Source organism: Saccopteryx leptura, chromosome 6 (genome assembly GCF_036850995.1).
Source record: "Saccopteryx leptura isolate mSacLep1 chromosome 6, mSacLep1_pri_phased_curated, whole genome shotgun sequence".
In the NCBI taxonomy this organism is placed as follows: Eukaryota; Metazoa; Chordata; class Mammalia; order Chiroptera; family Emballonuridae; genus Saccopteryx; species Saccopteryx leptura.
The window spans coordinates 145101369-145114736 of record NC_089508.1 but is presented as its reverse complement, the minus strand read 5'-3'; the positions used below and the strand labels follow the sequence as shown (position 1 = coordinate 145114736).

The window sequence follows — 13368 nt, the reverse complement described above, 5'->3', positions numbered from 1 at the left end:
AATTCAATATGGAGGATATTTCTTGTTCAGATATTTCCAATATATTGTTACAAGATGATACATTGACAAAAAATATTCATTCAATGGAAAAGTACTCAAATGAGTTCTTACAATTATTACTAAAAATTAATAGGCATATAAGCATAATTACAATATAAAATATTACAAATGTTTTTATTATGCATTTATCATATTATAGTGTATTATTGTTGCAATGAATAAAATGTTTCTTTTATTTATGATATTGTTTTCTTCAATTTATTTTTGTCTTCCTTTCCATTCTAAAGTTGTTCACCTTAGTTTAGGGTCAATTTTAACATGGAGTGCAGAAACAAACATTTTCTGCCTATTTTGCTTTTTTATTTCTGTAAAGGAAAGAAAGATGCTGAGGCTCACAAAAAGGTATGTGAAGCTTACGGTGTTGATTGCATAACAGAATGCACATGTTAGAGTTGGTTTAAAAAATTCTGTTCTGGAGATTTTTCACTCAAAGATGACCAATGTTCTGGTTGACCTACTGAAGTTGATGATGACCAAATCAAAGCCATAATTGAAGAGAATCGTCATATAACTGTTCAAGAGATTGCAGAGAGGTTAAATGTATCTCACACAACAACTGAAAATCACTTAAAATATCTTGGACTTGCTAAGAAGCTCGATATTTGGGTTCTGCATGATTGAAAGAGATTCACTTAACACAACGAGTCAATATTTGTGATATGCGTCTCAAGCGCAATGAAACCGACCCTTTTTTGAAAAGAATCATCACTGGTGATGAAAAGTGGGTCATCTATAGTAACATCATTAGAAAATGATCATGGTCCAAGCGTGATGAACCAGCACAAACCACATCTAAAGCTGAACTGCATCAAAAAAGGCCATGCTGTCAATTTGGTGGGACTAAAAAGGTGTTGTGTATTTTGAGCAGCTTCCAAGAAACCAGACGATCAATTCAGATGTTTACTGTCAACAACTAATAAAATGTCCTATTAATCAAAGAAAAACGGCCAGAATTGGCAAATCGCCAAGGAATTGTGTTCCACCATGATAATGCAAAGTCTCACACATCTTTAGCAACTCATGGGAAATTACTGGAACTTTGTTGGGAAGTGATATTATATCTCCCATACAGCCCTGACCTGGCACCATCTGATTACCATTTATTTCGAAGTTTGCAATACTCTTTGAATGGTAAAACTTTCACAAATGATTATGACCTTAAATTGCACGTGGTTCAGTTTATTGTTGATAAGGACCAAAATTTCTATGAATGTGGGATCATGAAGCTGCAAGAAAGATGGCAAAAGGTCACTGAACAAATGGAAAATATGTAATTGATTAAAGTTTATTTTTTTGTATAAAATAAGCTTTATTTCACACTACAAAACTGAAATTACTTTCTTGCCAACCAATACAGTCTATTGCCTGAGTCTGACGTAGTTATATTCTGAACACAAATGATCAATTTGCTAGGTGAAGTGAGTGAGTGCGACTATGGAATTTCCTTGACTTTTGTATCTCCTTTAACTCACACATCTTGCACTGGGCAGCACGTGTGCCCAGCGCAACCTTTTCTGCTTCCTCTCTGATAGCTCTGTTTCTGGTTTCCTGTCGCCTTTTCTCTTTTGTTCCAGAGCTTCTAGTCTTCGCCTCGGCTATGCCCTGCTGTCAACAGAGAATTCATTGGCCATCTGCTCAAACCAGAGAATAGTCCCCACCCCCCTTAGCCTCTCTCCTAACTATTTATGGATCTTAGGAGAGTTTTTTTCTGTCAAGGTAAAGTTTCTGAAACTTTTTTACCCATTATTGCCCATGATCACTTGGGCTACCAGGGTCGAAGTTCTGAGCCTGCATCTGTGGAACTGTTAAAGGAAGCTGGAGACGTGGTCTCACCTCTCAGAGGCTTACGTGGCATTTTGAGTTTGTAGTAAGACTGACAAGTCTCTCTGAGACTTTGGTGGTAACAGTGTGCTACCAGTACAAAGTGTTATCAGAATTGTTAGTCTGGCGGCTGATTCAGCAATGCAGAGGAATCAGCGTGCGCTCTGAGGACTTACTTCCCCAAACCATAACCGTGGTCTGCTATGGGGCACGGATGGTTCATGTCTCCTGGTATGCCAAGTGAGAAGTTTAGCCTCCTGAATTGACACCAAAACTACTTATCCAGATGAAATCCAGGTCAAACTGGCTTTACTTCAGCAGACTCAGTCTCCACGTTTTCTTTAATTTCTCTGCCATAGCTACTATATGTGGTTCCCATTTTCTTCAGTTTTGTAGAGTTTCAGCAAAGAATTCTTATTTCTCTCAACAGTATTAAGCAGAAGGGGGAAGGTCAGGAAGCATTGTGTGCACCTGTGAATGGGCTCTCTGACACGCACATCCAGCAAGCTGGGAGCCTGGAGGGAGAAGAACTCTCTCATGGGAGATGTGTGTCTTTCAGATTGCTGGCCTCATCTCGGCTGGGATCGTGATGATCGCCATTGTTGCCTTGGGGAAACTGCTGGAACCCTTGCAGAAGGTAGCTAGATCCCTGCTTCTGGGTGCACTGATTGCATAATTCGTCCGCTCTGCCAACAGAGAAATAACGGGAGATTAATAAATCATCACATGGAAAACCATTTCCCTGACTAACACAGCCTCCCCTGTTTCTCTTGGCAGTCGGTCTTGGCAGCTGTTGTAATCGCCAACCTGAAAGGGATGTTTATGCAGGTGTGTGATGTTCCTTGCCTATGGAGACAAAACAAGGTTGATGCTGTAAGTCACCCACTTTTCTCTGAAATAAGATTTGGTTCTTACATGCTTTCTGCCATATCATTATATTTTCTTATCTCCTAAGTCTTAGTTGCATTTTGGGAGCCCTAGGATAGAAATTCAAATTGTGTAGATAAGTCAGAGCTTTGAAATCTTCGACATGAGCTGGTTTTTTTTGTTGTTGTTTGTTTGATTTTTTACAGAGACAGAGAAAGAGTCAGAGAAAGGGATAGATAGGGACAGACAAGAACAGAGAGAGATGAGAAGCATCAATCATCAGTTTTTTGTTGCAACACCTTAGTTGTTCATTGATTGGTTTCTCATATGTGCCTTGACTGTGGGCCTTCAGCAGACCGAGTAACCCCTTGCTCAAGCCAGCAACCTTGGGTCCAAGCTGGTGAGCTTTGCTCAAACTAGATGAGCCCGTGCTCAAGCTGGCGACCTCGGGGTCTTGAACCTGGGTCCTCTGCATCCCAGTCCAATGCTCTATCTACAGCGCCACCGCCTGGTCAGGGTGAACTGTTTTTTTTGAAGGTCCTGCATATCCGGGAAGATCCATTTCCAGCAAAAATCATATAGAAGCTCATTCATACACAGGTGGTTTTCTAAAGTCCAGAGCCAGACAAACAACAAAAACCCCTCTAATATAGAAGAACAAAACACAAAACAAAGCAAACACAAAACCAAAAACGCCCAAATACAAACCCCAATGCTGATTATACTTCTGACCAGAGTAACCTTCTCTACTGTTCTGAGGAATTATAGACACCAGAAACTAAGTCTTTTAGAGTTATGCTCTAATTTAAATCAGAACAGATGAAAGGAATGAGAAAACTTCTTATATATTGCTATGGAAAGATCTCTAAGAGACAAAATTTTTAAGTGAAAAAGAGACCAATGCAGAATAGGATAGTGTGTATAATCTACTGAAATATGGGAAAATATAACTTGCTTTGTAGTTATAATTACTTGTATTTGCAAAAAAAGACATGCTGGTGAAAAGTGTGCACACGTGTATACACACACACACACTCAGAGAGAGAAATAAAAGGGTACAAATGGGGAGGGGAGTGGGAATGGGGGAAGAAGGGAAAGAGCTACACCCAAGATTTGTTACTGCATATCATTTTTATAGTAATTCCACTGTGAGCATGTTAATATATTACCTATTCAAAAACTAAATAAAAAATATTTAAATAGGATAGTTGGTCTATATTGGAAATGCCAATTTCTACTACCACTTACATAGCAAATGAAATCAGAACATTAAAAAAAACTGTCCAGTTGATCCTTGAGTGATCTGGGGGTTGTGGACACTGACCCCTACACAGTCAAAATTCCACATGACTTTTGACTCCCCCAAAACTTCACTAATAACTTACTGTTGACCAGAATTACCAATAAACAGTTGATTAACATATTTTATATGCTATTATATTATATATGCATTCCTACAATAAAGTAAGCTAGAGAAAAGAAAATGTTATTAAGAAAATCGTAAGGAAAATATATCTACAGAACTTACTGAAAAAATCCGTGTATAAATAGACTCATAAAGTTCAAACCTGTGTTGTTCAAGGGTCAACTGTAATTTGTTATGAACAATTGAGCTTATTATTTTTACAGATAACCTCTCACCTGATGGTACATGATAAATTAATATGATTCACTTTATTTCCACTTTTCCTAGGTCATCTGGGTGTTTACATGCATAGTGTCCATCATCCTGGGGCTGGACCTTGGTTTACTAGCTGGCCTTGTATTTGGATTACTGACTGTGGTACTGAGAGTTCAGTTGTGAGTAATACAAGACCCAGATTCCTATAAACAGGACAACACACCCTGAGATTTCTTATACCATTTTGATAAATATAGTAAAATGACTCCCTTTCATAATAGTTACTATATATTGTGTGCTTCTATGAGTTAATCACATAGTGAATGCTTTACACACATTATCATATTTAATCTTCAAAAGAAATCCTGTGAACAGGTTATATTATTTTCATTCTACACCTAAGAAAATTGAAGCTCAGCAAGGTTAAGAATGTTTCTTAAGATCACATAGCTAGTAAGAGGCAGAACCAGGATTTGAACCCATATGCATCTCACCTCAACATCTATACACTTGGCCACATGCTGTAATGCTGGTGCTCCCTTCTTGCTCATGGGAAGACCGAAAGATCCATGATGCAGCAAAAGACTGAGATTGCTTCTTAGTTTTTTTTCAAAATAAGATGAAGTCTGTGTGGCACTGGGCCCAAAGTTTAGGACAAAATAGCTGCTAAATATTTTAGCTTATTTCTTTTGAAGATGGTAACCCAGAAGTTATATAACTCAGACCCTGGAGACTTTAGATCAGTTCATTGTGGCCAAAATTTATTCAAATCTTCTAAATAAAGCATGCGCCCAATAAGCCACGTGCCCAATAAGCTACACAGTTATGGAGAAAACCTAATTTGCCCATCTTTGGAGTAAAGCAGCAAAGACAGTTTAAGTTGTGGACTACCATCTGTGCAGCCGCCTGAATGGCTCTGACTTCCGCTGATTTTGTTTTGACCATGAGAGGCTTTTGGTATGTGCCCTCTGGGTCTGTGAAATCATCTGAACAGAGAGAAGCAGAGCTTCTCTCCCTCCTCAAAACGTACCTTCTAGACCTCTGGCCCCTTCTCTGCCTGTGCTTGGCAGTGAAGGAATAAAACACCTGGAGGCCCTGCCCAACTGTCTGGGTGTGAAGATGTCCCAGGTTGATTCCTGGTCACGGCACACAGGAGAAGCAATTGTCTACTTCTTCACCTCTCCCCCTTCTTTCTCCCTCTCTCTCTCTCTCTCTCTCTCTCTCTCTCTCTCTCTCTCCCTCCCTCCCTCCCCACCCCTCTCTCCTTCTACCGCAGCCATGGATTGATTGGTTCAAGAGCATTGGCCCTGAGTGCTGAGGATGGCTCCATGAGCCTCTGCTTCAGGCACTAAAAATAGCTCAGTTGCGAGTATGGCCCCAGATGGGCAGAGCATTGACCCCAGACAGGGGTTGCTGGGTCCCCGGTCAGGATATATGTGGGAGTCTGACTATCTCCCCTCCTCTCCCTTGGAAAAGAAGAAAAAACAACAACAACTGGTAAACCATCAACAAGAACATCCAGTTTCACATAAGGCCACCTTTCCTTTTCCGCCAACCAGTTCTCTCCCTCTTTTCTTCCTGGCAGGTAGGAACATACAAAAGGCTTCTGTTTATTGCCTCAGGGCCTTAAATGGTGCCCAGGGCCCCTAAGAGTACACAAGCTCCCACACTGCCTGGTGTGCTCTGTATAATCACTCAGGAGCTGTCCTTAAAAGACACTGCCTTGGGCTCTGCCTGCCTCAGCATTTACTTGTCCTGTGTGGGTGTGGTTGGAAGAGGGTTTTGTGAGAAGAGACTCTATGAGCTTTAAATTTAAAATCAGCACAGCACAGTAAGCCAAGGAGAAATCAGTGGCACATTTTAGCTGCTGAGTTGGTTTAACTAGGCTCTCAGCCAACAGAAAGCAGTATCCTCTACAGTGTTCAATTTCTAGTAATTATAAGGCCGGTCCAGGGAGCACAGTGCTGAGAGTGCCCCAAACAGACACTCTTTCTTCAGGAGTTGTATTAGCATATGTCCCTAATCACATCTGAAGGATCATGGAATTTATTTGATTGCAGCAGGAATAGGAAATGGGAAGGGTCCTCCCAGGCTCCTACTTCCATAAAATGAGACTAATTTGATCGCTCCAGACTCTCTGTACTTCATTATAAAGTTGTGATAACTCACAAGTAAGTTCCAGGCCCTGGCACCATGCCAGGCACTGAAGACCAACAGGTTAAAGATGGGGCTAGGCTGCCCTTGCCCTCTGGGGCCTTTCCAACTTCTCTGATTCTCAGTTTACTCACCAATAAAAATGAGGATATTCCTGCTCACCTTTCCAGGTTATGCTGGGGATTAAGTAAGATCTAACAGGGGTGAGAGCTCTTTGCTTATCCTATAAAGTGTTATACACATAAAAGCCTGATACTCGTTATTTTTCTCAGCTATCTAAAGAGTCCTCATTCCCCTTCCTCCTCTAGGTGTGCACAGACACACTGTTCATGGCAGAGGTAGCTATGGGAGCATGTCATCTGCAACAGAGACAGAGTCCCCAAACATCAGAATGATGGACTCTAGTATCTGTTATTTCTTTTAACTTTTTGTTCTAAAACATGCCTATTCTAAAATATCCTGATTTAAATTTTCTTTTAGTCCCTCCTGGAATGGCCTTGGAAGCATCCCTAGCACAGACATCTACAAAAGTACCAAGAACTACAAAAATGTAAGTGCCTTTGTGAGACATTTGCTGGACATGGGTTTGCTAGACTGGATTTTCAGGGACTGTATTTCTCCTCTGGTATGTTAGGGAGGAGGTAGGCACAGGTGAGGGAGCTTCTTTCAGGAAACACCAGAAGTCTACTGGGGTGTTATAAGAAGCTTTGACTAAATGTGCCATCATGGTTTACATGAGTTTTGTCTATACTAGCAGAGTGTCTTTTTAATGTCAAAGCACTGTAAAAAGAATTTTTAAATATAGGCAATTCAGTTACTTCCAGAAGTCGAATCAAATTCTACTTCTCTGGATAAAGGGGATCAAAAGGTACAAATTTCTAGATGTCAAATAAATAAGTCATGGGGCTATATTGTATAGCATGATAACTATAGTCAATATTGTATTACGTATTTGAAAGTTGCTAAGAGAATAAGTCTTAAAAATTCTCATCACAAGGAAAATTGTAATTATGCATGGTGACAGATGTTAACTAGACTTACTGTAATGATCATTAGCAGTATATACAAATATCAAGTTATGTTGTCCACCTGAAACTAATAATGCTAATGTCAATTATACCCCAATAAAAGAATAATGACAGCCTCAGAGACCTCTAGCACAAAATTAAACATATTGATATATGTATAATGACAGTCCCAAAAAAGGAGGAAATGAAGGAAAAAGATAGATACAATAGTTGAATAAATATAAAAATTTCAGCAAAATTGATAAAAGCCATCACATACAAATCCAAAATGTTCCCTGAACCGGTCACTGTACACAGGAAGGCCCACAGCTGGGTGGCCACTAAAACACTGCTGAAAGCCACGGCACTAAACAAATAGAACAAATTCTATTTCCCTGCTTTGTAATCCTTATCTCTCATGGAATTGTCTAAACTCTTTGGAAGATTTCCCTCCCTCCCTCCCTCCCTCCCTCCCTCCCTCCCTCCCTCCCTCCCTCCCTCCCTCCCTTCCTTCCTCCCTCCCTCCCTTCCTTCCTCCCTCCCTCCCTCCCTCTCTCCCTCCCTCCCTTCCTTTCTCTTTCTCGAGCCTGTGCTCAAGCTGGCGACCTCAGGGTTTCAAACTTGGGTCTTCCGTGTCCCAGTCCAATGCTCTATCCACTGCGCCACAACCTGGTTAGGTTCATTCATTTCTAATAAGAGACTTTTATGTTCTCTGTCACCAAAAACCTTATTTGACATGGTGCTCTATCATTAGAATTGAAAGAAATAATATATAATACAGGAAATAAAAAACAGAGAAAATAAACATCTTACTGATGGGCTTGTGGCCCCTGCAGATGAGATTGCTAGTGACCAGCAGGGGAAGCAAAGATGAAAGCTCAGAGAATCAGAATGAAGAAAAGACTAATTTAGCAGAAAATATTTTAAATTAATTTAGGAAGTTGTAGTCTAATTTTACCTTAATATTAAAAAAAATGTTGGACACTGAATCTGGAATTCCAGTAGCTGTTTCTACATTTATTTCCACAAACTTCCTCAGTTATGTTGAGCTAAGGGCCAGCAAGGGCTAATGATTCTAGCGAACCTCTTGGCTCTGGGTTCTGTGTCCTGCAGTTCTAGGCCCTGTCTTGCAGGGCCTAGCCCAAGCCACACAGCTTCTAAGGACCTTTGTTTTCTTCTCTGAGGTGGCTGAACTAAAACTGTTATGATTGCTAAAGACTAGGTGAGCCTGTGATTCTGTGGGTCTTACTTTTCATCTGGCCATTCTGTGCCAGAGTAAGAACAAGCAAGTGACATCACAGGACTCAGCTCCTGCAGATCCCCTTGACTTTCTACTCTTTTTTCTATTTTAAAAAGAATTTGAGGGGGAAAAGGCAGGGCAGTAGTATGAACTTGAGGCAACTCATGAAACTGTTCTGAGCCTGTTTCTTCATCTGGAAATCAGAGGGTTGAATAATTGCTTTCTAAGGCCCTTTCTGTCATGACTTTCCATGGGACTGTGGATGTTTAGGAGTTTGAGGTAACCAACTGCCTCCCAACTGGGATGAAGCTCCTATCCAAGAAAAGTTGAGTGCTGCTACCCATCTCCTTTGAGCAATTGTAACTCAGCTTCTAGTTGAACAATCAGAAATGTAATTGAATATCTGAGGCCTGAAATTATTTAACCTCAGACATTTTATTTTTAAATACTAGATTGAAGAACCTGAAGGAATGAAGATTCTTAGGTTTTCTAGCCCTATATTTTATGGCAACGTCGATGGTTTTAAAAAATGTATCAAGTCTACAGTAAGTATTTTATCCTTAGAAATTTGGTTGCTAACCTCCTTTAAGACTTCATTCATTCTACAGATACTTATTGGATTTAAACTGATCATAAGGCCCTTTACCCCATGCCCTTATAGAACATTATGAATTATAACATAATATTCTTGCCCTCGAATAACTTAGGCTCTACTGGCGATAGGGAGAAAAAATACACATACGTTAAAATCCTAGTAGTAATAACTATGCTGGACCAAAGCACTAGAATTGTCTCCAGGCAGAATCTGAGCAAGTTCCAAATGACTAGTATAGATAGTACATATTGAGTTCATAAAAGGGAGTGATCCCTGTTGGTTAGAACTAATTTAACCAACTTTGTGTGGCAGTGAGCAAGGAAGATATTATATCAGGTGTTTGGGAACTACGAGAACTAGGAGGAAAAGGTAGGAGGTTGACTAATTAAAGAGCTAAAAAGTATAAGTTGCATTTGAAAGCAGGGAATTCTGGCCTTGAATTTCATACTATGCTTCAAAGTTGGGTTTCGTCTCTAGATCTGTGTTTCACTGCATGAGTTCTGGGGTCAACTACTAGTTTAGATGGGCATTCACAGACTTTGTGGCAACAAAAGGGCTCTGTAATGTCACGGGAATTTGGAAGACACAGACTTAAATCTAAAGAATTACTTTTTGCTGTTTTGTCTTTTACTGTCTTGGAGTCTTTGATACGCTACTGTCTTCCTTGAGTCTCTGGGTGGGTGGGGTAGATGGCCCAGTAGTGGAGACTTCAAGAATCTCCTATTTGGTAAGATGTCTCAAGGAATGACACCACTTGGGAAATAATCTTTCCAGTTAATAATTGCCATTAATGAACATTGGGAACCAGATGTTTTAAGTAACTTGATACTTACTTCTAAAGGTTGGATTTGATGCCATTAGAGTGTATAATAAGAGGCTGAAAGCACTGAGGAAAATACAGAAACTCATCAAAAAAGGGCAACTCAGAGCAACCAAGGTGAGGCAATACCTTTCTTTCCCATCTTCAATTATTCCCTTTCTCAGGTGAATATGAAAGCAATTCGGGAGTCTGAAATTAAATCTATTTACTTTTGTACCAAGAAGTGTACAAGCAGATGTCACACATTTGTCAAAGAACAGCTGAATTGTTCTTATAGGCAAGAGAGAATGGGAAAAAATAAAATGAAATCAGCAAGAAAAACACAAGGTGTGAGTTCTTTTTCCATTGTGAAATAAACCTTGTTTTTACTGAAAAGAACAAAAAAATTTAATTCAATGCCACAAAATTTTAATAGATAAGAGTGAGTTTATGAAATTTTAGAGTATTACCTTTGATTGTCCTGCCAATGTGTCTCTTGGCCAATTCCACAACACTCCAGAAATGAGAGTTTCCTGGCTCCTCCGCTCTTCCACTATTTTTCCTAGAGAACATCAAAGTTGGTAATGAGGTGACTCTCATTTCTTAAGAGTTCATCCCCTCTGTGTTTTGCTTACCAAAGAATGGTGTGTAGGACTTTAAATAATTTGAAATAAATTGTTGAAAGACCTCCCCAATCATTAGAATTAAGTTGGCAGTATTTTCTTCGTTTAGAATGGCATCTTCAGTGATGTTGGTTCAGCGAATAATGCTTTTGAGCCTGATGAAGATATTGAAGAGCCAGAAGAACTTGATATCCCAACCAAGGAAATAGAGATTCAAGTGGATTGGAATTCTGAGATACCAGTGAAAGTGAACGTTCCCAAAGTGCCAATCCATAGCCTTGTGCTTGACTGTGGAGCTGTATCTTTCTTGGATGTTGTTGGAGTGAGATCATTGCGAGTGGTAAGGTTCCAAGTGTTTTGAATCATAGACTGGGAGCTTTAGCAACAGTAAAACCATATGGGTTACACAGTCTTGCAAGAGGATGATTGATTGCATAGGCTCTGTTGTTTTGTCATAGCATGTGACAATTTTTTATTTTTTTTTTGTATTTTTCTGAAGCTGGAAACGGGGAGAGACAGTCAGACAGACTCCCGCATGGGCCCGACCAGGATCCACCCGGCACGCCCACCAGGGGGCGATGCTCTGCCCCTCCGGGGCATCTCTCTGTTGCGACCAGAGCCACTCCAGCACCTGGGGCAGAGGCCGAGGAGCCATCCCCAGCGCCTGGGCCATCTTTGCTCCAATGAAGCCTTGGTTGCGGGAGGGGAAGAGAGAGACAGAGAGGAAGGAGAGGGGGAGGGGTGGAGAAGCAGATGGGCGCTTCTCCTGTGTGCCCTGGCCGGGAATCGAACTTGGGACTTCTGCACGCCAGGCCGACGCTCTACCACTGAGCCAACCAGCCAGGGCCTAAGTAGTCTTTTAAATAATAACTCTACTAAGTGCTCCAAAGCAGACTAACTGCAGTCTCATCTTGGTTAGGATTGTTAAGTTTAGGTGAGGCTTCAGGTAGGTGTGAAGCAGGTTAGAGACACCAATAATCAGATATAATAATGTGGAACTGACCCTTAGCCGAGGTTTAGCTTTGCTGAGCTTCTTGGCTACCTCTGCAAGGGTAGGAAATCATTCCAGGGTGCAAGTGCTGGACAAGTAAGGGAGAAAAGTGATTGTATTGAACAAAAATGTGAGAAAATGCAGACAAGTTTTCTTCCAGGTGTCTTAGTAGACCTGGTTATCAGCTCATTTGAGAGCATAGTTTTGTTCTTTAATGCGTACTTCACTCTAGGCACTGGCTCAGCTGCCTTATAGATTGTGTTTGCCAAAGAGTTTAATGAATTACTTTTGGGAAGAGTCTTGACATATTTAATGCCAGAATATTTTCCACATCTAACAAATAATTGCTTTCAAATGTTATAATGGCAATTATAAAAAAAATCCAAAGTTTATACTTACATGGAGGTCTTGATCTCCTCAGAAATGTCAGGTTCTATTTTATTATTGCTCATAGGTCTTACATCTTGATTTTTTTCAATTAAACTTTTTTTCTTTAAGTTAGAGAAGGGGAGATAATGAGACAGACTCCCATTATGTGCCACCAACCAGGATCCACCTGGCAACCTGTCTGGGGCCGATGCTTGAATGAACTGAGCTATTTTTAGTATGTGAGGCTGATGTTTTGACCAACTGAGCTATCCTCAGTGCTGGGGCCAACACCGAGTCAATTGAGCCACTGGCTGAGGGAAGGGAAGAGGGAGAGATGGGGAAGAGGGAAGGGGAGTGAAGCAGATGGTTGCTTCTCTTGTGTGCCCTGATTGAAGATCAAACCTGAGACATCCATACACTGAGCCAACTCCCTAGCCACTGAGCCACTAGCCAAAGATAAATTAAACTTTTTATTTTGAGAAAATTGCAGATTCCCATGAAGTTGTAAGAAATGATACAGAGAGATCCTTTGTACCCCTTACCAGGTTTTTCCCAATTCTAACATTTTGCATAACTATCGTCTAAAATTGCAATCTGGGATACCAAGATTGATGCAGACAAAATGCAGAGCCCTTGGTGCTTAGGTCAGTTTTTGCATTTAGAATCTGGTGGCCACATATCTATACCAACCTATCTTCCAGTCAAAGATATGAACTCATACTTCTGTCTCCGACCTGCAGGGGCTGTGTCAGGAAGCTTCCTGTGCACCCTTGTTTTCTCCCTTCCACAAATATTTGTTAAGCACCTCTGTGCTATTGAGCACTGTGCTATTGAGCACTTGCTGCCGTTTCTTGAGAAGTGGTGCTCTCATCCCTAATCACATTGTCACCGCCGGTTGCAACCTCTGTGCTTTTCCAAGAAGGAACTTCCCTCAAAGTGTTGTTAACCTGGAAGTACTGAAGCTTCTCCTGAGCAAGTAACTAAATGCTACTGAATTCTGGGATGTGAAGTTACTCAAATTCTCCTTTTTAAAATTTTAGGTTGTCAAAGAATTCCAAAGAATTGATGTAAATGTGTACTTTGCATCATTTCAAGGTAAATGCATATATGTATGTATCTATCTCTAAGATTTTCCCTAAGCCCTTTCTCCTATCCTGGAATGTGGATACATCATGACCAAAGGCCTTCGAAAGATTATTTTTTATTGTGATAAAAAGATGT

The 13368-nt window shown here is 40.5% G+C and overlaps 1 protein-coding gene across 3 annotated transcripts in view; it reads left to right on the top strand.

Annotated features, from left to right (window-relative positions):
- SLC26A4 (solute carrier family 26 member 4) overlaps window positions 1-13368 on the top strand; it is a 57287-nt gene that overhangs the window by 34327 nt on the left and 9592 nt on the right. For all 3 annotated transcript variants that reach the window (XM_066343383.1, XM_066343381.1, XM_066343382.1), the window contains 8 exons: window positions 2441-2518; window positions 2659-2754; window positions 4442-4548; window positions 7004-7073; window positions 9223-9315; window positions 10207-10302; window positions 10897-11127; window positions 13188-13242. In XM_066343383.1, coding sequence (XP_066199480.1) covers window positions 2441-2518; window positions 2659-2754; window positions 4442-4548; window positions 7004-7073; window positions 9223-9315; window positions 10207-10302; window positions 10897-11127; window positions 13188-13242 — 826 coding nt within the window. The remainder of the gene's footprint in view (window positions 1-2440; window positions 2519-2658; window positions 2755-4441; window positions 4549-7003; window positions 7074-9222; window positions 9316-10206; window positions 10303-10896; window positions 11128-13187; window positions 13243-13368) is intronic.